General features: G+C 38.4%; 1 protein-coding gene across 4 annotated transcripts in view; it reads left to right on the top strand.

Moving 5' to 3' along the window:
- Positions 1-25,639, top strand: part of ZNF608 (zinc finger protein 608) — an 88,455-nt gene that overhangs the window by 39,140 nt on the left and 23,676 nt on the right. For all 4 annotated transcript variants that reach the window (XM_065656876.1, XM_065656874.1, XM_065656877.1 and 1 more), the window contains exon 3: positions 3,668-3,923. In XM_065656876.1, the coding sequence (XP_065512948.1) occupies positions 3,668-3,923 (256 nt within the window). The remainder of the gene's footprint in view (positions 1-3,667; positions 3,924-25,639) is intronic.

Raw genomic sequence — 25,639 nt, forward strand, 5'->3', positions numbered from 1 at the left:
AAATCCCCTCAGATCTGTGTACCTTCTTCTGTGGACTTGGCATTACACACTGGAATCTCTCCCCTGGTTGCCAGGAAATTGTGTACAAAGGACACATAATGTTAATCTTCACACATAATTTTAGAAGCTTACACTGCATCAGAAAAATGGGTTTTGATGAGCAGAACATAATTCCAGCATGTAAAGTGCCTAAGTAGCTGAAGGAGAGCCTTGTTTATTAGAAAGCCTTGCCTGTTGCTGGTTAGGATGGTATTTCCTCTCTCTTCCATACCCTCTTAGGTCTACTGACTAATGTTACACAGATACCAAAATATTTTCTTTTTGGTCATATTCGGATAGAGGAGCTCCATGGACCATTGACTACATTGCTTGGCAGGCATCCTTCATTTTCTGTGAGCTTTCTACTACTGAGAGCCATAGCTCTGATACAATCAAATACTTGGCAGTGGAAAGCTGCCATGAATAACACTCTAGCTTTGTAGCCTTTGTCACTACTCAGCTCTCAGAAGCTCTTGGAATTAGGTGAATGAAGAAAATATTGCTTGAATATTTCTGTCTTTTTTTGAAGCCCTTTGATAATGTGTATAAGGAGAGCATCTATTTAAATATCCTTCCTCAGATTTAGATTTTCATTCTTGTATTGGAATCTCTTGTGTGATAAACAGCAAGGCTACTGCTCAGTATGCGCCAACACCTGGGAATAATCATGCAAAAATAACAGTGAGAAACTGCAGAGCATCTGTTCTTGACATTAACTTTCCTCAGTTTGACAGACTGCCACCACCAGATGTTAGTCTTATGTGCCTTTTTTCCACTGGAGATGGCAGCCTTCCTGCCTCTCTCTTTGCCTCTAATAGCTTACATCAGTGCCCTTTGGAGAATTAATGAAAACAATTGTATCACCACAATGATTGCTAAGAACCACCACTTCACTGTGCTGACATTATGATTATCAGACAAGATGGGATAACTTTAAAACATGGAAAACTGGGGCAATACTTAAGCTCAGCATCTTTTTTCTTTTGAGTAAAGTCATATTTGTGCAACGAACATGAAACTCAGGGATGATGAATATCCATTTAATTCTCAACCAACGGCATAGTGTTTTATTTCACAGCCTCTTTTATTGCGGTAGCCACTCTTTGGTGTTACCCTGTGTGAGTGTTTCTAGTGAAAAACATGAACATTTATTAGTAGGTCTAAATAAACCAGAACTGAGTACAAATATTTGTAACAAAGAACTTAGTTTGGTACACTGTCAGATACGTGCTTTCTTTAGCTCCCTCTCACTGTTTATAATACTTGGAAAATGGAAGACACAACTGCCAGTTTGGTCCAGGTTCGTTTAAAACATTGGCTAGTTTAGTATGATAATAGCAAACATTTTGTTTTTTCTCTTTGTGATGAGTATGTTTTATGAAAGAATTATGTTGCATGCCTAGTGGGAGGTTTTGCACAGCTTTACAAAACACTGTGTAAACTATCGAACAGGTCATTCATCAGCATTTCTTGGTTTTATATAGGGATGTGGCTTAGTGTTTCTTAAGCACTGGACTCCATTTATGTGCCAGGTATGAGTCCTGGATTTCTTCTGGCTTTAAGTAAGATGCATTAAAAACTCCTCTGAAATGGGGTACATGTCTCCATTTCACTGTGAGTCCCGTTACACAGGCAGTGCCAGGGAGCAGGGCTCTGCGCCATCCAACTGTTTTCCCCCACTTGGCATCAGACAGCCAAGATCTGTCTAGCTTAGAGTCAGTGTCCTCCTGTACTGGGCATACATGGTTATGGTTTTCTGTTATGCTTACTATTAGATATTGCAAGGACTAGCTGCTGTTGGGGGTCAGTTGATATTTGACTTGCTTGTGTACATTGAAGTCTGTTCTGCAAAGCATTCTTGCATGGGCTTGAACTATGCAATTGTGATGGCATAAAGAAAAGAATAAAGACATCATTGCTTGACTGCATAGTTTTTATGCCACAGGAACTCAGCTTTACTCAGTATTGTTTTGCCTTTTTTTTTGTTTTGCTTTGTTCTGTCTCTAACCTGAATATTATTTTAGTCCTAAACAAAAAGAACACCCTCCCAAATGAGGAAGAGTATAGAGAAGAATGTGGTTTTAGGTCCCTCCTCTCTTCTCTCTAGTTCTAGTGTAACTGACATCAGAATCCAGGCTGGTCATACAAAGGTCATACAAAACATTTTTGTTAAGTATTTAGCACACTTAAGTCTTGTGTGCATGATTAAAAGTGTTGGCTCTCAGTTTGTAGGTATGAATGATGCTCAAAGCAAAAAAACTGTTACAAAGGCCAAATGTAACAATTGTTATAATTTTTTAAAAGTTCTTTTTAATTTTAGATTTACATTTTATTTTCTCATTATGAAAAATGGCCATATGATGGTGTGAGCTGCTCTGTGATACAGAGGATGTATAATACAAGGATAATACTCTTTAGTTCTCCTACTCTTTGTATCCCCATTTGCCAACTTGGCTTTAAAAGAAAGCAAAAACTAACTTTGATCTACATTAAGATAAATTTGAGTGAAACCTAGATGACAATGTACAGTGAGTCATTATGTCTTTTGTGTTGAGTCTTATGGAGTCCAAAATTAAAAACAGTATTGACTTAAAGACATTTGATGATCTACTTGAAAGCAGCTAGAAAGCAGCCATTTTAAGAAAATAATTGGATTGAAGAATGATTTCTTGGTGTGATATCTATGATCCAGTGGGCCAAATAAATATGAATTTTATGTGGTTTGGCTATTTGAGTGAGCACGCTCATATCCTCATTTAGATATCTTTTATGTAACAAAGGACTTTGTGGCCACTGTAGAATACTGAGAACCCTCAGGCCAAATTTGTAGACAGAAAATCTGCTACTGGATATACTGGAAGTCACATGGGAAAGATAGCTTCTTCAGTTCATGTACAGATATTGTCTCTGTGTGTATTGTCTGTGTACAGACTGATTGTCTGGCGAGTCGTATTCTTCCAAATATGCATTTTGGATACCCTGAGAAATTAGATCATTTGGATTCATTATTGTAAAAGTCTTCATGTGTTACTTCAAGTAGAAAAATGGAATGTTATCTGTAAGCTGTTAGGTGGGTGATCATAATGTATTCTAAATTACTGGATGACAAAAGATTATATTTGATGCCATATGGATTTTAGAATTGTTCCAAGTGCTGATTTCTCTGTGATGCACATGAAAAAGTGGCATTTATATGTCTTTGTACTGTCTTTATAAATGTTCTTTAAATAGAAAATGCAGTTCCCAGTTTGCAAAATTAATTTCCATCCACAAATCAGTTTCTGTCAACACCAAGGAAAAAGTGCCCTTAATCCTTGTTTTGAAAATTTATTATTATTTCATAGTAGCAGTCTATGACAACAGGGAATAGTCTTGTAGAAACTTAGCAATTTGCCTTGTTTAGTGTGATAGATATTTTTGTACTTAATTTTTCATGTGCAGCATTTGGGCTGATGTCAAAAAAATTAAACTCGTAAGACTGAAATTACCATTACCAAATCCCTGCATACACAAATGCAATTTCAGCAAACTGGGCTTTCCTTTTTCTTTTTTTTTTTCTTTCTTTTTTTTTTTTTTTTTTTTTTTAAACTCACAGCACCATTATAGTAAGTTTGTCTGTTGTTTTCAGGTTGATCCCCTGTTTACAGTGCCTGCACCTCCACCTCCGATTTCCAGCAGTATCACACCTCAGATTCTGCCTTCCTACTTTTCCCCATCTTCATCCAATATTGCAGCACCAGTCGAGCAGCTTTTGGTACGGACTCGTTCAGTGGGTGTAAATACTTGCGAGGTTGGAGTAGTAACAGAACCCGAATGCCTTGGACCCTGTGAGCCTGGGACCAGCGTGAACTTGGAAGGAATTGTGTGGCATGAAACTGAAGAAGGTAAATTGTTTTTTCCACTAGGTTTGTCTGTAAGATACGTTAATGAGGAGGAGGCTTTGCTGTATCTGCCTGGGCGCTAACTAGGGGCTTGCTAGGCTGTTGGGACACCGTTTTGTACAACGGCAGTCACAGCTCTATAGCTCAGCTAGTGAGTTTTTATCTTAAAAACAAATAGCAGGTTTTTTATTATTTCAGCAACTGCATTTTCCAAATGACCTACCATGTAGCATCAGCTAACAATAGAATTGTTTTCTATTGCTATATTGAGAAAAGCATATGAAGAAATCATTAACAGAATGACATAAATGTACTATTTAAATGTACATCACAAAGGGGGTATATGTGATGGGAGTGGATATATGAACAGAACTTAGCTGAATATTTTGGAATTCAGACACTATGATAAAAAACCACCACCATTATGTAAAAATAGAAGCCCCAGAGATCCTCGCAGAAATTCAATTTGATGTGAGTATTGTTTGGTTTTTGGTTATTTGAAACGTGCTTTAAGAGTAAGGTGTTCTTGCTCGGAGAAAAGTGTTCTGTCTGGTGAAGAAGTGCTGTTTGAACAAGAGCGATTTCATTGATATCCTTTGAAGGCATTTGGCCAAGTAGGAGTCCTGGAGAGCTTTGGGGAATACTAAACGCTGATTTGCTATGATTTAGAACAAAGTAAGTAGGAAGAGGATTATGCTGTGATATGCAAATTTTGCCATTTTGGTTTTCAAAAGCTCACTATTAAAATCACAGCTTTCTCCTGTTACTCTTAAAAATGCTGCATGTGTACACTAAACTTCTGCAATTTTTGGTTTAATAATAGTGGGTTCCTCCAGTTATAGCTGCTTGAGAGTCTTCTTGTGATTGTTCTTATGTTTGTTTTGAGGATTATTTAATTTTTAGTGATCTACCTCCCTCAACATTGAAAAAAAGATTATTTGCAGAAGGATCTAATGAAAAAATACAGCAGTGCATTGCTTCATGATGAATCTTGATATCCTTCAGATATATGAACAGTGGCATTTGGTCCTTTGCAGTGATATATAAGACCTCACCAAAGTGCTCTACACTGTCCTCTCAAAAATCAATAGAGTCAGATTTACTTGCTTTTATATGCTTTCATCCATCCATCTTTCTCTCTGTGTATGCCTACAGCAGATTCATAAGGTACATTGATCCTTTTAGATTGTTTTTAAAACATAGTATAAATTCTGTTTTAAAACACCCCTGCAGAGATGACTGCCCTTAGCAGTTCCAATCTTCCTTGACAGGCCTGTATTAACCAGAGTTGGAATGCGTGGGCGTTAACTGTGTTGACATGAAAGAGCAGTAGCTGTTAATAGTGTTATTCTTGCTGAATAAACTAAACTTCTGACCTCCACTGAATTTAAGAAGCTTGCCTTGTTAAGGGTTTGTCACCAGAAATGAAGTATTGAAAAAATTGCATTCTGTTCAGGATGACATTCCATTTACCAGTTTCTCAACGCTCTACTGGTTTAAAAACTCTCGTTATTTAATAGAAATTAACTCCCTTAACCTTTTCCCAGTCTGTCTAAAACAATTTTCTGAAACAACTCAGAGTTCAGTGGCAGCATGTTTGAGTGAAATGGTTTTAAATGTGCCCGTTTTCACAGCTTTACAAATACTGCTTATTGACAATACAGCTATGAGTGACTAAGATAACAGATAAAATGGGATTTTAAAATCCTCTAGAAATGTAGCTAGAATGTAGATTAAGAGAACTGAAGGTAATTGATATTATTTCATATTCCATGGTTTGTACTGTGCTCTTTGTGTTTTACTGTTTCAGACCCTGCTGACGGAAGAAAATGACAAAAAATTTACTCTTTTTCCTAGTGTTCACAATCAACACTGTATTATGAAAAATGAGTTCCTAATGATCATTTTTGCATTTTAATTGTTTTGATGTTTGAGGCATGTATATATTTATATATTTAGCTGGTTTCAAATTTTGTGATGTGTTCATGAAAGCAGCTATATAGCAGCTTGTGTGAAGCCATTTCTGCCAAATTGTAGAAAACGGAGTGCAGATGGGTCTTCCTATTCATCTTTGACAGAAGGAAGATTAGAAAATACTCACTTTATCCAGTTATGATTTTGACTCTAATTAGGCCAGAACATGACCTTTCCTAAATTGGTGTAAATCCAGAATACTGTAACTGAAGTCTTTGTAATTGGTGACATCTAAAACCATCTTGATGTTCATAATGACCAAGTGAAATATGAATGTATTTTGTGATTAGCCATATGTTTCTTTGATATTCAGTCCCTTCACTACTTTCCAAAACCTAACAAAAACATACAAGCAAACTGACATGTATCTAGCTGTCTATATATCTGATAGCTTTTAACATAAAACAATCCTAAGAAGCCAAGGTATGAACATTTCTGACATTGGTTTGTGTTTTGAGATATTTGAATTCTTTTGTATCTGATCTAGCCACTTTAAGATGACTTGTGAGGTGATTAGAATAGGCTTGTAGGTTGTCTACATATTCTATGGCACGTGGGAAGTATGAATCAAATGTGCTGCTGAGCAGCTTTCATTTGCTGCAGCAACTAGCTGTGAGAATGCAACTACAGAAAGGGTGTGGTGATCATAGTTATTAGCATAAGAATAGTAGAGTGAGTAGAGAAAGGTGAAATTAGATAGTTTATGTAGAACTCCTTATTAAATGTAATACATGCTTTATAGAGGAAAAGGCGTATACTTGAGAATTCATGTTTTCAAGGTTTTTGGTATCTGAAATAACCAGTTTTCATTTAGGAATGTTAAACAAGTTGTCACAATCTGTTGCATTTGTTCTCCAAGGTCAGAAAACGGATGACGTTTGGTTTTATTAGTCATAGTTTCAAGATAACCTCTCCAAAGGGGGGAAAAAAAGCAGTTTGGATTTCAGACGGAACTGTGGCAGATCAAAAAGTGTGCTGTTACTACAGCTCTTTTCATTTATTCCATACCAATCTATTCAGTTGACTTGATCAGCAGATTCAATAAATCTGACTGTTTTTCCCAGAGTGTTTTGATTTTAAAACATGTACAGGGAAGCTGACAACTGAAGTCTGTCACATTTTATTACAGGGCTTTGTAACTAACCATAGATGGTTACTCACACAATTGATGGAAACTGATGGTTATCACATGGGCATTTCTCAGTTGCACTAAGTTGTGTAGTGTTTAATTTCTACATATGTACACTGTAGGCATTTAGATCTGCATAATGACCTTGTTTGCATATGACTTGATAATGTGTCCAAAGTGGTGTTAGTGGCTGTAGAAAAGAATATTGAAGGAACTGTAGTAGTGGAACGAGAAATGGTTATGGTCAAGTCATCCTGAAAGTTGGCAGCTGATGCAGGTATTTGACCCCAGAAACTACCATCCAGTAACAGTGGAAGTCCTTCACAAAAAGCAGCTGGTAATGTTATTGGAGTGTATTTTTTGTTTGGTTGGTGCTTCTGATACTTTGGGAACCAGCTGCTAAAGGTCTGTATTTCTATACTGAGAAGTAAGGTTTATCGAGAATTAGGTACTTGCTAAATTGTGTAATTATCTTCTGGGTAAACACTTTTGAAGGGAGCAGTAATTGTTTCTCACTGCCTGGAGGAAATAAAAATGACCGAGAAGAAAGGGAAACCACCAACCACCAACCAAATTGCTTAGAGCTTTCTTTTTTGTTTAATTTCTCACACACAGTTGCGCTGGGTCATGTCGTGTTTTTGGTTCTGCATCTAGTAGTACAGTCTGCCTTCAGATGTGGGAAGCAATAGTTCTGATGATGTCTGGTTTGCCTGAAAACTATGTAGGAGACAGCCATCCATCACCTTGCTGCCTTTGGGTGCAGAAGAAGCTGTCTACACATGGTGTTGGGGTTCTTGCATTGCTGCATTGACATTCTTTCTCTTTGTGCAGTTTGGGTACAAATTGCTGTTGTTGTTCAGTAATGAATAATGGGGAAATGAGTTGTATTTTTTAGTGTCCTCTTATCAAGGTGAGCTTCTTGGTTTTCATCACTTGAGACTAGTTGTCAAATGTAAGAAATAAGAATCTGGTGGACCTCAGAAATCTGATGGGATCATCTCCAGGGTATTCCAAATTTATCCTAGCATTTATCCTGATGCTCTTTTGCAGAAATTTTTAGTAGAAAGGAGAATGCTTAGATGGCAAAGAGGCATGCTGTTACTTGCTGTGTATGCGTTTCCCAGCCTGCCACATATGCAACTCATGTGCATAGATATTGTTTTGAAAACATATCTTTGCACAGAGCTGGCGCAGATTCCTGCCTGCCTTACTAACTGGTGTTTTGCAAAAACTATTTTAAAATAACAGTCTGTTCTAAATGTCCTTGGTTATATATGTGTTTGCACATGCTTGTATGAGGGCGTACTTGTCTATAGAAATAGAAGAATGAGAGGTAGTCTGACTGCCTCCGAGTCCACTTAGCAATTTTTATGGTTTAACAACCACATTTTCCTACTTTCACAAATACAAAGGTGTGATGAAACAATGAAACTTTTAATGTTGAAAGCCATATCAAGTACGTAAGTAAACAAATGCAGAGATTAGAGATTTTTTTAAAATCTGTTTTATCAAGTAACTTTAAAATAATTCATAGAAATTCAGATGAACATGATTAAATCACACTGTTGTCTTGAGCTGAGGCAAGATTTATAGAGAGAGGTAATATCCTTTATTAAACAAAGTGATACATTTGTAAAAAACAGGTAAGCTTTCAGACTGGGTACATTTATATTCTGTCCTTTCTGTGTGATGTAGACCATTGACTTGCTGGATACAGGAAGCAGTGGCTTGGTATTGTTAACTGTCATATTCAGTTCAGAATTGGAATGGGTATTTTCATAGGAGAGAAGCATAAAGATGGCCATTATTCAAAAATCAAGCTTTGTTATGTCCATGTTACAGAGAAGGGGTTCGTGCCGAAGACGGGTTTTTTTGCTAGGTACATTAACAGAACACCTAAAATCCAGCTATTTTCTACTGTCACATGAGTCATCTGCTGACCAGAATGAATGTCAGCCAAAATAAAAATGTCATCTGTCCAGAAAAAGCCTATATACATGTTTACATTTTGAGATGTTATGTTTAATTTTTCCTCTTTCTACTGTCTGTGATCTCAGACCCAGTAAATCAATGGATTTCAAGAGGCCTGAGATAGGTGGTTCTTTATACACCTGAACTGACTCATTGTATTGTCTAAGACACTTGGAGTCTAATGCCTAGTATGTGTTACATAGAAACTGGTAGCAAAAAAAGAGAAATGGGCTGTATCTCACAGTTGGAAGCCACAGGCTTCCATAATAATGTCTGTGGTTTATGGACAGCTGGCCTCACCATGGTCTGCACCACGGGCTGCAGGAGAATCTCTGCTCTGGCACCTGGAGCACCTCCCGCCCTCCTTCTCTCACCTGGGTGTCTGCAGAGTTGTTCCTCTTGCATATTCTTACTCCTCTCCTCTGGCTGCAGTTGCACAGGATTGTTTCCCCTTCTTAAATATGTTATCCCCGAGGTGCTACCACATTTGCAGATGGGCTTGGCCCAACGGCAGGTCCATCTTGGAGCCAGCTGGCATTGGCTCTGTTGGACATTGAAAGAAGCTTCTGGCAGCTTCTCACAGAAGCCACCCTTGTAGCCCCCCACTACCAAAACCTTGCCGCACAAGTCCAATACAAACATACAGTGCTGGCCAGTGTTAGAGGCAAGGAGTGAGCTAGATGGACTGCTTGGTCAAAGCCAGTATGACAGTAATTTAATATTGATATATTTTATTGCTATAACACAAAACATTTGTGCTGAGAGAACCAAAAAAGGAACTGGTTTTGACTGAATCATAGAACCATTTAGGTTGGAAAAGACCTTAAACTTCATCAGTTCTAACAGTAAACCTAACACAGCCAAATCCACCACTAAACCATGTCACTAAGCACCACATTTACGTATCTTTTCAACACCTCCAGGGATGCTGACTCAACTGCTTTCCTGGGCAGCCTGTTCCAGTGCCTGACAACCCTTTCCGTGAAGAATTTTTTCTTAATATCCAATCTAAACTGTACCTGACACAACTTGAGGCCATTTTCTCTTGTACTGTTATCTGCTGGTTGGGAGAAGAGACCAACACCCTCCATGCTACAACCTCCTTTCAGGTAGTTGCAGGCAGTGATAAGGTCTCCCCTCAGCCTCCTTTTCTCCAGGCTAAACAGCCCCAGATCTCTCAGCCACTCCTTGTAAGATGCTATCATACACAACCTTAAATTTCGTAGGTAGACAACTACTTGTAGTCTATTCGATACAGTGTTAATCTAAAATAAATGAAGCAAATGGTAATTTTTATAGCCAAACCCCTGTGTATCCACAGAAGCCCCTTAAAATGGTTTTGAACCATTGGGACTGGCTGTTATGAACCAAGTGTACATGGTTGAGTTGATGTGGTTTTGATGAGTTGCCATGAATCAGCTGGGCTACGATAACCAAACCTTTGCAGGCTCTTTGTGCACAGCAAACAGTAGATAAATCATGTCAGCACAGACTTTCTCAGGGAAGGAGAAATGCAAAATAGGTTATGGATCTTCCCTGCTGGCAAAGCTGTATGTCAGGTGGGAGATATTTTGACCTCAAGTTTAATTCCTATGCTTTTACAAAGCACTCCTTTTTCAGAAATGTTCGTTTAGCTATTAATTTAAACAGTAATTTAAGTTTCAAGCTGTTTGTATAGGTGATGGGAAGCATCACAGATTAATGAAGATCTGTAGCAGAAAAAAAAGAAAAAAATCATGTGAAAACAGAACCACTGCTCATTTCCAGGCTTTCTTAATGCAGCAGAGAAGTTAAGCTAGTTCATCACCACTTCCGTTCCTTCTCAACACCATTGCTTCAGAAGTTTTTTGAAGATTGCAGACCACCACTAGAAGAAAAGCAATTAGGAAATTTGTGTAAAGATGCTGTTAAATGTTAAATTTGGTATTTAAATGACAGCATTCCTCCTTAAACATACACACACTGCAGGGTCTTACTAGTGCCAGTCCTACAACTTTGTTTAGAGAGGCTGTACATCTCTATTGCATGGAGGGATGCGTGGTTTGTTTACTGCTGAGTGCTTGTCTTATTGCATCACTCTTATGGGTACAGTTGTAATGCTAACCAGAGCACAGCCACAATACAGTTGGAACAAAAGACCAAAAGTATCTGAAGTGTCTTATGTAGCCACGGTAGTAATGGCCAACGTATCTTAAGGGACCTGGCAAATGCTGTATTTTACAGCTCAGTGAGAAGACAGGGTGCAACTCTCTTAGTATAACTCAAAGCAGAGAATGAAAAAACTTAACAAATTCCAGACATTACATAAAAAACTGTGTATCGCCAGACTGCTACAGAGGAAGACTCCCTGCGCTCTTGTACATACATAGAAAATTATCCCTTGTACAAACAAGCATATGGGGGCAGGGAGGGTGCATAGAAAAAGGAAGGACGATAATTGAGATTGGAAACATTTGCTTGGAGCTATTTGAATGTGAAACTGAGCCTGCTCAAGCAGTGAGGTTATGAACACTGAAGGAGAAAAGAAACAGTTTTGAGCATTTACTGCTCAAAAGCAAAATCTCAATAGCAGCAGATTGCATAGAAGTGAGACTGTTCCAGCAGAAAATACTTGCAGCATGTGGTGTTTGGATTTGTAGATAGCAGGGGGGAGAGATGACTGCTAATGAAGAAAGTGTGTATGCATGCAAGTGTTTTCTTACTAAAAAATACCACTGGAGTAAGGAATGAAAGCACAACTGAAATGGTGTCTTTAACTGGTGTAGTTAAGGGATTAAACCACTTATTTAAAGGATGTTCTCACAGTCAGTCTAATTTTCTACAGAGTTTAATTAGTTAGGACAAGCTATGGTCTTCCCATTTTGTTACACTCCTAAGTATTGCTGGTCTTGTGTAGTGGAGAATGAGAGATTCTCTTTATTGCTGGACTACTGTATGTTTTCACTAATACAGATAAATCTCAATAATATTTTTTTCTGCATTTCAGGCTATGTAGTGAAAAGCTGCTTTTGGCATTGGGACTAACTTGCCTGTATGAGATCAATGGCTGGCCTAACATACAGCTTTTCATTTTTCAGAATTGGTGGAAACGTACATTTTTCACCCTGGGGGCATACTCATAAGTCTTTCCAGTTATTACTGATGTGGTAGGATCTAGTCACTAGTCTGGAACTGTTGCTGACAAGACGCAATCCAAAAAGCAGAAGGAAAACCTCCATTTAAAAATTTTGAGCATGGTCTTCAGGGTTACTAAAAGATTACATCTTATATGTTTGTTCTAAAACAAGGAGAGATGAAAGGTAGAGGCTGAGGGTGAAGACAAAGAATATAAAAAAAGAAAAGGTCAAGGGAATTAGCTTTCTTGATTTAGATAGAAAAACTAGGTCTAAATTTATTAAAGCTAGTGTTGCAATGGAAACCATAATTGAGGTTTGTCAATTTTATATCCCCAAATGTCATGAGATTTAGAGAGAAAAACAAAAAAAAAAACCAACACCAACATCTGAGATTAACAAAAAAGTACTTTATTACAGCACTTTGCTTTTTTTTTTTAACAATTGTTTTCATATATTTGTTTGTTTGTTTATTTTAAGGATTATCAACTACAGCAGGCACACTTTATGTCCATGAAAATTAACACTAGTTTGTGTTCACTAGCTGCAAATTTAAATCTCAAATAATTTTTAAGGGGATATAGCTAAGGCCATAGATGTAATTTTTAAGGGCAGGATATACTACCGTTGTTAAAGATTTAATCAGAAGAAAGAAGAATATTTAACAAAAGCCTTCTTTTCCCAGACTTACTTTGTTTGTTTGTTTTAGTAGATGTCAGTTACTTGTTAAGCCTAGTGCGGAAGTTTACCAGGACTTTGCTTGAGGTGATATTTTAGTGTATTTAAGTGATTTTGTTTTGTTTGCGTTTTGCTATTGTTTCTATATGAGTGTTAACAGGCAGATCCAGCCATTTGCTTTTTCTCTAGTGATGTACCCAATAGTATGAAGATCTCCATTAATAAAATGGAACTGAAGTTAGTTGTCAGTAGATGGCAATTCTGTAACTGGTCCCTAGCACTGAGGACAAGTGTTGTGGAAAATTGGTTTCAAGCAGGAGCAGTTCCAGATCAATCTTCACTTAATCTAAAGGTGGTGTTTGTTGTTTGTTGTTTCCCCCCCATCTGCCCCGCAGTCACTTAAAACTTCTACATTTAAGTAGGCTGAAACAAGTGATTACATTTTACTGCCTGTTTACTTTCCCCTACAGCGACTGAACCTGTACTTCTTAACCTTGCATTCCTATAGAGCTACCTTTTGTGGATCTTTTTAAGCCTGAGGGAATGTGACCCGCTCTAGTTGGGAGATTTTAGAAACAGAAGAGTCTCAGGTTTCACTAAAGGATCTGTTTTCTTTAGGGAAGAGATAAGCTGATGTCAGTCTCTAGCAGAGTATGACTTCTGATGTGTGTTATGGATTTAAAAAAAAAAAAGGCTATTTTTGGTTATTCTCTACAACTTCATTGAAGTCCTGAAAGTTACGACTCTAAGTTCTGTGGTTTCTGAGAAAGTCTTGCAATGTATTAATATTTGCTTCTTGAGAAATTTTGTTGAAACCACTACTGGTGGCAATGAAGCCAGTACAAGTTTGTCTGCCTCCAAGCCAGTTTTATGCAGAAGAACAGCTGGCTATTGATGGACTTCATTTAGCTGTAGAGGAAGCAGTATCGCTGGTTACAAGCCTGAGCAATTAAAACAAACCCCACAATTGTTCCTGGCTTTGAACAATTCCCAGCTAGAGACCTGTATTTAGAGGTGCTACACCCTGAACTAAGGCCAGTGGAAGCTACTTATGTTAATTACTTAAGGAAAATGAGGTAATTTTTGTTGAATTCTGAAAGAGAGAATGACCTTTCAGCACAGTCTCCACACACTTGAAAAAGCCTTTCAATTTTCCACTGTTACGTATAAAGGAAAGAACAAGTTTTCCTTGGTAGTCTTATAAAAACGAAAAATTCAGTATTTTTAAGGATGTCAGACCAGTGTGACTTGTAAGTAGGAGTATAGTTTAGTTAGAATTATAGATTTTTTTAGGTTGGAAAAGACCTTTAAAATCATATAGTCTAACTGTAAAACTAACACTGCCAAGTCCACCACTAAACCATGTCCCTAAGCACCACATCTGCATGTCTTTGAAACACCTCCGGGGATGGTGACTCAACCACTTCTCTCGGCAGCCTGTTCCAATGCCTGACAGCCCTTTCTGTGAAGTTTTTCCTAATATCCAGTCAAAACCTCCACAGTGCAACTTGAGGCCATTCCTGCTCATCCTATCACTTGATCCTTGGGAAGAAGAGACCAGCGCCCTCCATGCTACAACCTCCTTTCAGATAGTTGTAGACAGCGATAAGATCTCCCCTCAGCCTCCTTTTCTCCAGGCTAAACAGCCCCAGTTCCCTCAGCCACTCCCCATCAGACTTGTGCTCCACACACTTCACCAGCTTCATTGCCCTTCTCTAAACTCTCTCTAGCACCTCGATGTCTTTCTTGTAGTGAGGGACCCAAAACTAAACATGGTATTCGAGGTGGGGCCTCACCAGCACCCAGTACAGTGGGACAATCACTGCCCTGGTCCTGCTGGCCACACTATTTCTGATACTAGCCAGGATCCCCTTAGCATTTTGGCCACCTGTGCAGATTGCTGGCTCATATTCAGCACAACCATGTCCTTTTCCATTGGGCAGCTTCCCAGCCACTCTTCCCTGAGCCTGTAGTGTTGCATGGGGTGTTGTGACCCAAGTGCAGGGCCCAGCACTTGGCCTCATTGAACTTGGCCTTGTTGGACTTGGCATCAGCCCATTGATCCAGCCTATCCAGATTCTGCTATAGAGCCTTCCTTCCCTCAAGCGGATTAACACTCCCACCTGACTTGATGTCATCTGCAAACTTACTGAGGGCGTACGTGATCCCATTGTCCAGATCGTTGTTATATAAACAATACTTGCTCCAATACTGAGCCCTGGGGAACACCACTTGTGACTAGCTGCCAACTGGATTTAACTCCATTCACCACCACTCTTTGGGCCCAGCCATCCAGCCAGCTCTTTACCCAGTGGTAGCCAACTTCTGAGCTTTTTCAGCTTCACCAATTTTTTGAAACCCCAGCTAGGCCCCATATCTTCCAGAGTGGAGGACTACTTAAGATGACAGTGAAAGATTTTGGTTTTGAAATACAGTGACATAGTAGTTGTTTCTCATTAAGTTGGTTATTCAGGGTTGGTTAGAAAGTGTTCAAACATAGTTCTCATGGGGAGAGAAAAGGCGGCAGTGAAGTTGTCCTCAGAAGTGCTGGTGGAAGGCTGAAAGATCTCCACAGTGCTTCCAACTTCCACTGATCCAGCCTGTGAGAACGGAAGTATCACTGAACCACATGCACTTTCTTCCAATCTAGTTCTTTTGGAAACTTTGCACAACAAACCTTCACATCTTATTTGAGAGGTGTCTCCCAGGTTTTCTGTATGTGCATATGCACACGCTGTTACGCTGAGTTATGACCTGTTGCTCACCTGGGAAACTGCAGATGCCAGCCAACTTTAAACCAATTTGAAATGACTACACCTCCACTGCAAACATCTTCCTGTTGACAGTAGGAATTCAGTTATGTAGTGTTTTAGTAATCTATTTCATGATACTTAGTCTGGAGGTTTTTCCACAAGAACTGACAGGCAGTTTCTCCTTCAGGTAAATATTAAGGGTGGCAGAGAGGTTTGGATTTACCAGTTGATGGTGCATTTTTATTAAACGTGAACCAGAAAGTTAACGCCGTATCTTCTTATCTTGATTCTGCCCACGCAACTGGCACAGGAAATTCGTAAAAATAAGGGAGCAGAGGGATTCTTGAGGGATAGGAGTAAATCTGTGCTTGGTTTTGCTTCAAGGCAGTGGGTGGTGATTGGGTTACAAATGGTTCTGTTGGTCCAGACAAGCAAGTGACAGGAAAGAACTTAGAGAAAATGTTTTTGTATCCCCAAAGCGTTATCTTCAAGGAGCACAGTTAGTAATGCTATTGTAAAAAGAAGCTTCAATTTGGACAGACAGCTTGATGCAGGCAAAGCTGCTAATTTGTTTTCAGCTTCAAGGAGATTTTTAGTCTTTGCATCCTTGGCAGTAACATAGAATGTAATTGTTTCCCTTCTCCTTAATCTTCAATCTAGCTGCATGAGCTTAGTGTGGCTAGGAAAGACTGGAATGTTGACTGAATTAGCTGCACCAGATAGCTTCTCCTAACAGCCGAGAAGTTGCTGTGGGACTCCTCTGATTTTCTAGTATGTGAGGAGAACACTTGCTGTTCTTTTCATGATTACATCTAGATGCAGAAACACTTATGCACAGAAAGGAAAATAAATTGTTGGGTATGAAAAAGAGGTGACAGAATTAATGTTCTTACACTGGCAACATTACTCAGTTATTACAGGCTCTGTGTAAATAACAGCTTTGCTTTCATCTATTTTCTGCCTCTTTCTTCCACAAAAGTAATTTTGTAACCCCACAATTTTTAAATACTTTAAAAATCCTAACTGCACCGGGAGATTTGTTTGCATTCCTATTATTCAGTTTGGCGATGTTTGTGGGCAGCAGCTGCTTACGCTTTTGGAGTATGTGCCATTAACATACTACTGGTATAAACCTAGCTTAATTCACCAAAAATGCAATCTTCAGGGAAGAGATATAGCATATCATTGAACAATTAAATTATTTAGTCAATCCAGTGGTTAAGCTTGGGTCAGCTTTGAAGGGTGAATTTCATTGCTGGGATACATTCTTGGCTATGAATGAATGCATGAATAATCTTTCTTTGAACCTTAAGATGCACAATAGACACAATAACTCTTGAGTTGAACTCTTGAGAGTGGACTGATTTATGGGCAGCTGTTGAAAGTGCTCCTAGCCAAACTATTTTTTTCATCTATGAAGTGGAAACCTGTAGTATATTAATTACTGTATACCATTGCAATGGTAGACAGACAAAAGCTGTGCAAATCTTTACTACGGGTTTTTAATTTATAGATTAAAAGAAAAATTATTTTGACATGGTACACTGCCATAAACTGAGAATCACTTGTCAGGGCTCCAGCAGACAAATAGCTGAAGGCATTATTGACCTCAGCTGCTCAGCCAGTTGATCTGTGTTAAGTTACCTCCCATTTAGCAGAGACAACAGCAGGGATTGTGTGTGTTCTCCGGTGCCAGCAAGTTCACAAACCTGCATAAGCCAGTGCTAGTTTCATTTGCATGAATGCTGTGATTGTAAGTGACGAAGGATCTGACACATACTTATTTCCACCCTCCCTGCTCTGAAGGCTGTAGCCTGAATCAAAGGGCTGCTGCAGACGTACAGGAAGGGGTAGCATCACCCACTACATGAAGATTTGGCTAAATGCATCTGCTGGAGGGCTTAGTTTGCTAGAAAGATGTAGAAAGGTCTGCTCTGTGATCAGCAACGGTGGCTTGTAACAGCACCTTTTCAGTGCTGGAGGGAACTGTTCTTGTCTCAATACCTACTTCTGACCTATTGTGTCAACGTTGCACAGTGCTAGGAGGTTTACTGATCACTGTAAGGCATTCTGCATTATTAAAATTGTATAATGAAATCTGGGTTTTAGGGAGTTTTTCTGAGAATTAGTTGCAGAAGAAGCAATTTGATTTTCATCTTCTTTTAGTTAACAGGCCAAGCAGATGGGAAAGCAGACCTGGAGTAGTTTTGCTGGCTAGCTGCCACGATTCTGTAAATTTTGATTTGTGTGGATATGTAGCAGTTTTATTTTTCCCTTTTTGGAAATGTATGCCTGTAAGTCTTTGGGAAATTAATCATTGGTTTCCTGTGAAATGTGCACTTGTAAAACAAATGTAGCAATGTGCCATGCAGACCCTGTGTTGTGTCAGTTAGGAAGTGTGACATCAGCAAACTCCATAGACTGTCAAAGGCACTTTTCAAAGCATCGTTCCATCACAGCTCTCCAGAGAAAGGATTAAAAAATGACAGAAATTTGAACTGCAGTTCAATACAGTTGTATTGTTTGCCTTTGCCACTCAAAATGCACATGGTTCATAATTCTACCCAAATGAGATTTTTAATGCTATTTGACCTTACACTATTTTGTATTTGAAATTAGCAAGGCATTAAGATTTGCAAAATCTGTATTAACAACTAAGTGTGAATTGATCAAAACTTGGAAATCTTATATTTAACATTCCACAGGGGAAAAGATGAAAAATACAACTAAAACTTCACGCTTGGTGTGTCTGCTCTTCACTTCTTTCTAATCCCTGCACCTCCACACCAGAACAACCTGCAAGAAAAGAGTTACTTAAGCATTAACTGTGGTATTGATGATGATATCACCACTAATTACACGACGAGAGAGCTACAATTAACAGTAAAAAATGCTAGGCATTTAAGCACATGACTGACAGCTTGGGTCATAGTTCTTTTTTTTGTAGCTTTTTCCGTGGAAATTTAAAGAATTCCGATTCTCACTGTTCAGCATTTGAATCTTCAAGATGAAAAGGCCTTTCCTTCAAAGAGTTTCATGTTGTTATTTAAATGGTAATTGGCTCTGTCCTCAGTCTGACTGTGAGCATTTTAACTTTAGTAGGTTTGCGATTTTCATTATTTTCAGTTTTGTGCTTCTAGTGGAGGAGGTGATTTGGGGAATGACAAAGATTAATTGCAAATTTGGAAGCTAGTTACTAGTGACAAAAGTTGATAACTTTTGGGAAGGCACATATGCTATTTGAGGAACATGTGTTCCATAATGAATGACTTTGCTTCTGTAATAATCTGTCTCTTCTTTACTGGTGACTTTTACATCTGAGATAGTTCCTCCCGGACAGATGAATGTTTCTGTATAGTGTGAACTGTGAAGCAGACATAAATTATAGGATTTGTTAAGCTATTTGCCTGAAAACTTTCAGTTCAATACAGTGCTCTCTGGAGAGAGGGTCATGGCCACGAAACTCTGATCTCCAGGGAGGCAGTGCTTGAAGAGTAATAATCTTTGGTGAATACTTTCGTAATCTTCAATACCTTCTGGTGTAGAAAAAGCTATGGTCCCATTATGTTTTTAGGAGACAAAACTAAAATTTTGCTTTAATTCCTATTCACTCCTTGCTGAATCAGACTTCAGTTCCTCACTTTTTAAGTCTACTACCTTCAGCTGTCAGTGTGATGAAGAAACATGAAAACTGCTATCCTTGTTATCCAAGACAGGCTAAAATACTTGCACCAACAAATGCATTGCTATATGATATTGCTGTCATTGAAGTAAGTAAACTGATGTTGAAGAGCATTGAACAGCATGATGAGACACAGTTATATTTCCTGTGTTTGGTGACTTGGTTTTCATTCTAGGAAGGTGGAAAAAAGCAACACCAAAGCAAACACAAACAAGCAAAAACCAGGCAAAACACTGAAGACCCTTAGGTGGCTGAACTGTCTTCATGCTGAACATTAAACAAGAACCTGTGGGCCTGGGTCAGAGAAACAAACAGATGAATGTTACAGTTTTCAAAATGCAACCATTCAATTTATATGTGTCAGGGAAAAAGGCGTTTGAGGAGTCTGCAGAGGTGTCTTTGTATTTGTGATGTAGCACCAAGGATTGCATGAAGAACCTCTGGTGTTTTCTAATAATGTTGGAGATATCTTCGCATTGACGTCTTAATCTTCTACTGGCTTTAGACCACCCAAAGTCACATCTCACCTGAAGCCCTTTTTCCTGCAGTCTCTTTCCTCCCTTCCCCCAAACGTATGGTGGATGTGTATTCATGTTTTTGCTTTCTGTTCAGAGAGGTATCCAGCTGGGAAAATATAGTGTGTACAATACTCTCTGCCTTCAACTGACATTTCTCATAAATTGCAACAGAAACACTGCTATCAGCAGCTTAATAGCAGGTGGAACACAGCACTACATATCAAGTCTCAGCAGGATACAGAAACTATGGTTACCAAATTTCCAAAGAGAAAGGGTTGGGAGGGAAAGTTTTTATGTAAGAATAACTGGGGAGGGGGAGCTGAGAAACATGTAAAATGGATTCATTGAAAGCTGCCTTAAAAAAAATACTTACAGAGGCTGACTCAGTGGCTTCAGCATTTGCTTTTTGCTGAATTGTTGTTTTAGAAGACCTCACAAGAGGTTTTCTATTTTAAGCAGTGCAAAAAAAGCAGTGCAACAGTCTTTCCTCTTTGATCCTTAAACAAAAACTACTCTCCAAACCCATTGCTTGAAATACTTCTTGGAAAATGAGTAATACTTAACTGCTGCTGTAGTATAAGGTGTTTATGACAGAAAATCTGGGTCAGCCACAGTGCATTTATGCAGGAAACACAGGTTTGGTGGCAATAGACTAGTAAACAGCATTATGTTCTTAATCACAGGATTTAATTAGTTTCCATTTTGCCCCCAGCTCTGCTTAAACCCAAATCTTGACTGAAGAAGGTCAGCATAGGCTAGAAAATAACCTCACAGCATAGGTTAGACAATATATCACAATACTGGAATAAATGAATTGATTTAGGATTTTTTTTGTTTACTTGTTTGGATTTTTTTTGTTTGTTTGGGGAGGGTATTAAGTCAGATCAGATATTGTTTGTCACTAGGCTGGTCTGCTCTTTGTGACCATGACAGAAAGGACAGGAAATAATGATCTTAAGTTGTGGCAAGAGAGATTCGAGTGAGACGTTAGAAAAGCATTTCAAACAAGAAGGATAATGAGGCTGTGGAGTAGATTGTCTAGCAGCTTGTGGAGTCTTCTGTTAGAGGAAATCTATGCAAGCATTTTTTAGGATAGATGCTGATGCTGCTTCAGAAGTGGATGGGGTGGACTGGACAACTTATTGAGGTCCCCTCAGCTCTATAGTTCAGTGATGTTAAGAGCAGGATAGTTCATAATTGATTTGTTGTTGTTGTTTACTTGCCACATGGGGATTTCCTAAGAAATTGTGACACAGTTTGTCACCTTCTGTACTTCTTTTAGATTTAAAATTAGTTGAACAGCATTGGTGAAATATTATACAATGGCAGTAAAAAGGAAATTGTGCTGCCAAAACCAGGGCTATATATAAATTGTAGCAGACAGCTATTAATCAAAGGCTCATGGGAAACAAATATGGAACAGAGAACAACTCTCTTACAGGCAGCTTAGTGATGAAGAGACCAACTGTTGAATCTATACAGCTGGAGGAAAAAGAGGGGAGTGTAGGTACTCTGCTGGAAAGTTACCCCTGTGCTTGGCTTAAACTTCAGTTTTTCATATCAATACTATTCTAGTAAATATTTTGTAATTTTGAAGGACGCTTCTCCAGTAACCTTTGCTTTCCTGTAACATAATCTTTTAAAGCTGTCTTATGAGGAATGAGGGAAGGCAGTGTTATAAACATAGTACAGCATATTGAGATCCAAGAATACCATTGAGTCTGAGTGAGGCACATAAATAACACTAATCTTCCTTCTGTGAGGACAGCTGTTGGTTTCAGTGTGGAGAGTAATAAAGACATACTCCTCTTTTCCTTCAGTTTTTCAAACTCCTTTCAGTGGAATATCTTTACAGCAATAAATAGATATAAACATTTTTGCGTGTTTGTTTCTTTGAGAAATATTGGTTTAATGCTGAGTTTTGCTTGGAGAGAAGAAAAAAATCTCTTCAAGGTCTTAAAGATACAGCCAGGTATATTTTATTTATGGCATCTATAAGACAGTTGGCAGCCAGCCATAAAGAGACAAATTTCACTCCTAGTCTTTCAATTTTTCTCATAATTTCCTACCACCTATTGGTTATAGAATTTAAGATTTTCCTAGCTCAGTGGTGTTTTCTCTATAGCTGATTTTCCTGTGACAGAGAGAGTAATAGTGAGCGTTACCAACAATGTACTCTTTGATTCATTTGGGTTCTTTCTGCAGGCTTCCCTTGCACTCCTGAAGTTTTATGAAGTCTAAAGATCTCATGATTTTCTGAGTTGGTCTGTCATACAGTTTTATCAAAGAACAGTCTTTACCCATCTGATTATCTAACCATGAATCTTTTTGCCAGTGAGCAACTGGCTTGCAGATACTTAGTATTTCTCTCCATCTAGAATCTCTAAAGAAAGAGGAAGTTTTCTCACGAACAGTAAGAGAAAACCCCACACTTCTCTAAAAGTATTTTATGCAGATAGATAGCTTACTAATCTCCCAATGAGAAGGCTTTGAAGATAAGAGGTCTTCAGCCAATAACAGCCTAACTTTTGATTGTGCCTTCTATATTCTTTAGACAGGACAGGTGAGATAGTAGAATCAGAAAAATAAGTTTAAAGCAGTTTTATCTAGACACAAATTCATTTTTTATGTCTGCAGTGATTGTCATTGTGAATATCTGAAATCCAGAGCGATTTGGAAGGTTCTGTATGCAGTGCCGTTGCTTTCAAAAACAAAACCCAGATTGATTCAGATCTTTCTGGAAGCATTCTGGCTTGACTGCCAATGAACTGTTGATTATGTAGGTGGAAAATCCTTTGGAGATAATAAATTATCTTTCTGTTCTCTGTATGTTTCTGATAGTCCCCTGCCAGGTAGAGCCTCATATTCATGGATTTTTATAGGCTCCTTTTAAGCAATTCCCAAATGTATAATACTAGAAGTGGATATATTTAACACCGAAAGACAGACGTATCAGCAGCAAAAATAGGTTTTAATTTTTCTATAACAGTGGGCCTTAATCGTTGAAATTTAGAAGTAATTGAAATAAACTCAGTGGCTGCCATTTTCCTTGGAATAATTCTGGTTTACCTTAAAGGCTAGCTACTGAAAGAATCACCTGCAGTTTTTTGGTTTTGGGATGTGCTACTTCCACTTCTGAGTTTTTCAGGTTTACCAGATTTGCCTTGTGTCATTTGTCATATGAAATACTGAGTCATGTCTTTGCACTAACCTATATGTGATTAAAGATAATACAAAATTTTATTTTCATAAAAAACAGAAGCTTCTTGAAATAAATGGTTGTTAAATTCATCACTGTTTAGGAAATGCAAATTGTTTCATGAGTGTGCTTATACCTTCAGGACTTTTATCAGTGTGAACAAAACATTTATACGAATAGTCTTTATGAACTCTTCAGTCAAGTTTGCATTTCTGATGGACCAAATGCAGATTTTTATGTTCTCAGAAATAGTTCTCAGTCAATAAGCAGTTTTATCAAGAGAGGAAAAAGGGGCCTATAGAGAGGAGTCTGCTTTCTGGGTGAGGAGGGAGGTTTCTGCCAAAGGCTTGAGAAAGGCAGCCAGCTGTCATTCCTTTCACACCTTCCTGAAGTGTTACAAACTTCTTGTTGTGGCATCTGTTGTTACTGCATTTGGTTGTCTACTGCTCGGAGATGTTGTCCATCAACAGAAACCTGTGGGTGGGGGCATACGGAGGTCTGATCTTTTCCCCACTGGCACCCTTTCCCTGTCAGTGGTGCCTTCTTTTCATGATGAAGTGCCCTGATTCTGTGATTCTGCTCCATCCTTCCCTCTAGATGTCCTTAATCTGCTGGTGATATTGCACGGAAAATAAAAGGAAATAAAAATACAGTATTGTTTTTGCTATTTACTTTTGTTGTTTCACATGGTCATCTTCAGGTGATCTGTCCTGAAACACAAACACTCTTCTTTATAAGGCAGGTAGGTGAGTTAGAGAGATGAAAACAACTATACAAATAGCATGGGAGGACCAAGACCAAGGGAGCAGTCTTTCCATGCAGCTGTCGCCCAGCCTACAGGAGGGTAAATACCCCAGTGAACGCTCACAATCTCCAGTGCTATAACCTCATCACAAGAAATGCGTTGGCTAAATGGAGCAGCATTCACACCTGAAGACTGAAAGAGCCTGATTTTATGTGAGTTTGATACATCACGCTGGTATTATATTTCACAAACAGGGAGGTCCATGTGAGTTATGTAGATTATTCCATGTAGTACAATGATAGCACCATTTCATTTCCTTCCTTCCTGACAGAAGCCATTAGCTGCAGTGGATTAGCTTCTGTCTGAGTGGAAGTTGTTCTGACAAAGATGATCATGTAAGGAGTAAGCTGCAGTTTTATATTAGGAGAGAGGTCAAGTAATTAATGCATTGGAGGATTTGAAGAGAGAGAACAAAACACTCACAGCAGCCTTGCTTTTGTGGCCAGTCAGAAGCAGCTTTCTTCATATTGACAGAGAGAACAAAAATGACAATAAAACATGCAGTGGAAGGTTGTACTTAATCTGACTAAATATGGCACATAAAGTCTTTTTCAGTCTTTTCTATTCCTGTTGCAGGCATGTATTTTCAGACATTCAGTACATTTCCCCCTCCTTTTTGCTTCTATACAGAAGTTGCAGAAATTTAAATTAGCTGACATTTTCAGTATCCTAAATAGAGGATTAAGGGTTTTATACTAGTGTGATCTGGTGACAGTTAGCCTAGTTCAGACATGCCATTTCAGTTCTTTTTTTTCCCCACTGTCTGTTACACTGTATTACTAAGAACAATTCACAGTGTCGTGGCAATTGAGTTCACAAACACTGTCATCACAAAGATGGGAAATTAAAATGTTCCTTGGTGAACTTTATAAAGAAATTGTGGGTGAGGAGTATAAATCACAATTAGGCTGTCGGGGCTTTTGGTCAGTTTAAGGTGCCCTCTCCAGCACAAGCCTGCATTACAGAATGAAGGGAAGAATTTTCCTCATTAATTCATGTGGCAAGGAAATGAAATAAACCACAAAGCTTGTACTACAAAGTTTTTATTGCTTCATAAATTTTATTGAGATAGAAATTAACCAGTTTCCTCTGTGTTTTAAACAGAGTCAGTTTGTGTTTATTGACGAAGGGGAAGCTCATCTGTGTTCCAGAATAGGTCTGTTTTCTGTTAGAAAAGGCTGCACTTCAGAGATACTATGTACTAACTTTACACACCATGCCTAAGGATCTGTGGTTTGCAATTTCTTAATTTAACAACAGTTTTTCTACCTGGTTGTTTTTGTGATAAGCAGTGAAATATCAAGAAAGAGGTATCAAAAGATAAGAAAACCACTGTGAGATGCAGCAGACATACCAAAGTCAATAAATGTTTTTATGCATCTGCCAAAACTTTTCAGCACTGCATCCACATTAGGGCTGCTGCCATGTTTGCTGAAGCATTCGAAGGATGTTCTCCTGCTCATTTAGAGAGGAATATAAGCATGGGTGTGTTACATTGTGGCAAACATATTCAATAATGTCTTTCATTTGAGATGTATTATTCATGGAGAGTTTTAAGCTGCCCTTAAACGTATGGAACATACACAGCTTTATTTGGGTGCTTCAAACCAGAAAGGTTCATATTTGAAATGGAAGCTTAATGAGCTGTGACTATCTGAAAAACGAAAACGTATAGGCAGCGTCCTTGAAACGTCACCCATTTTTTTTCTATTTTTACGATAATGATTGTACAAGATGGGATTTACATCTCTGAGCAATGAGTTAAATACTTCCAAATCTCCTTGAAATCAATTTCTTGTGATCACGCATGCAGATTGAAAACCATGACTTTGAGATTTACATTCTGTGAATAAAATTTACGTTCCCTGAAAAGCAAAGAAGGCTGTCATTTCATGCT

The sequence above is a fragment of the Caloenas nicobarica genome, chromosome Z (assembly GCF_036013445.1).
Source record: "Caloenas nicobarica isolate bCalNic1 chromosome Z, bCalNic1.hap1, whole genome shotgun sequence".
NCBI classification, from domain to species: Eukaryota; Metazoa; Chordata; class Aves; order Columbiformes; family Columbidae; genus Caloenas; species Caloenas nicobarica.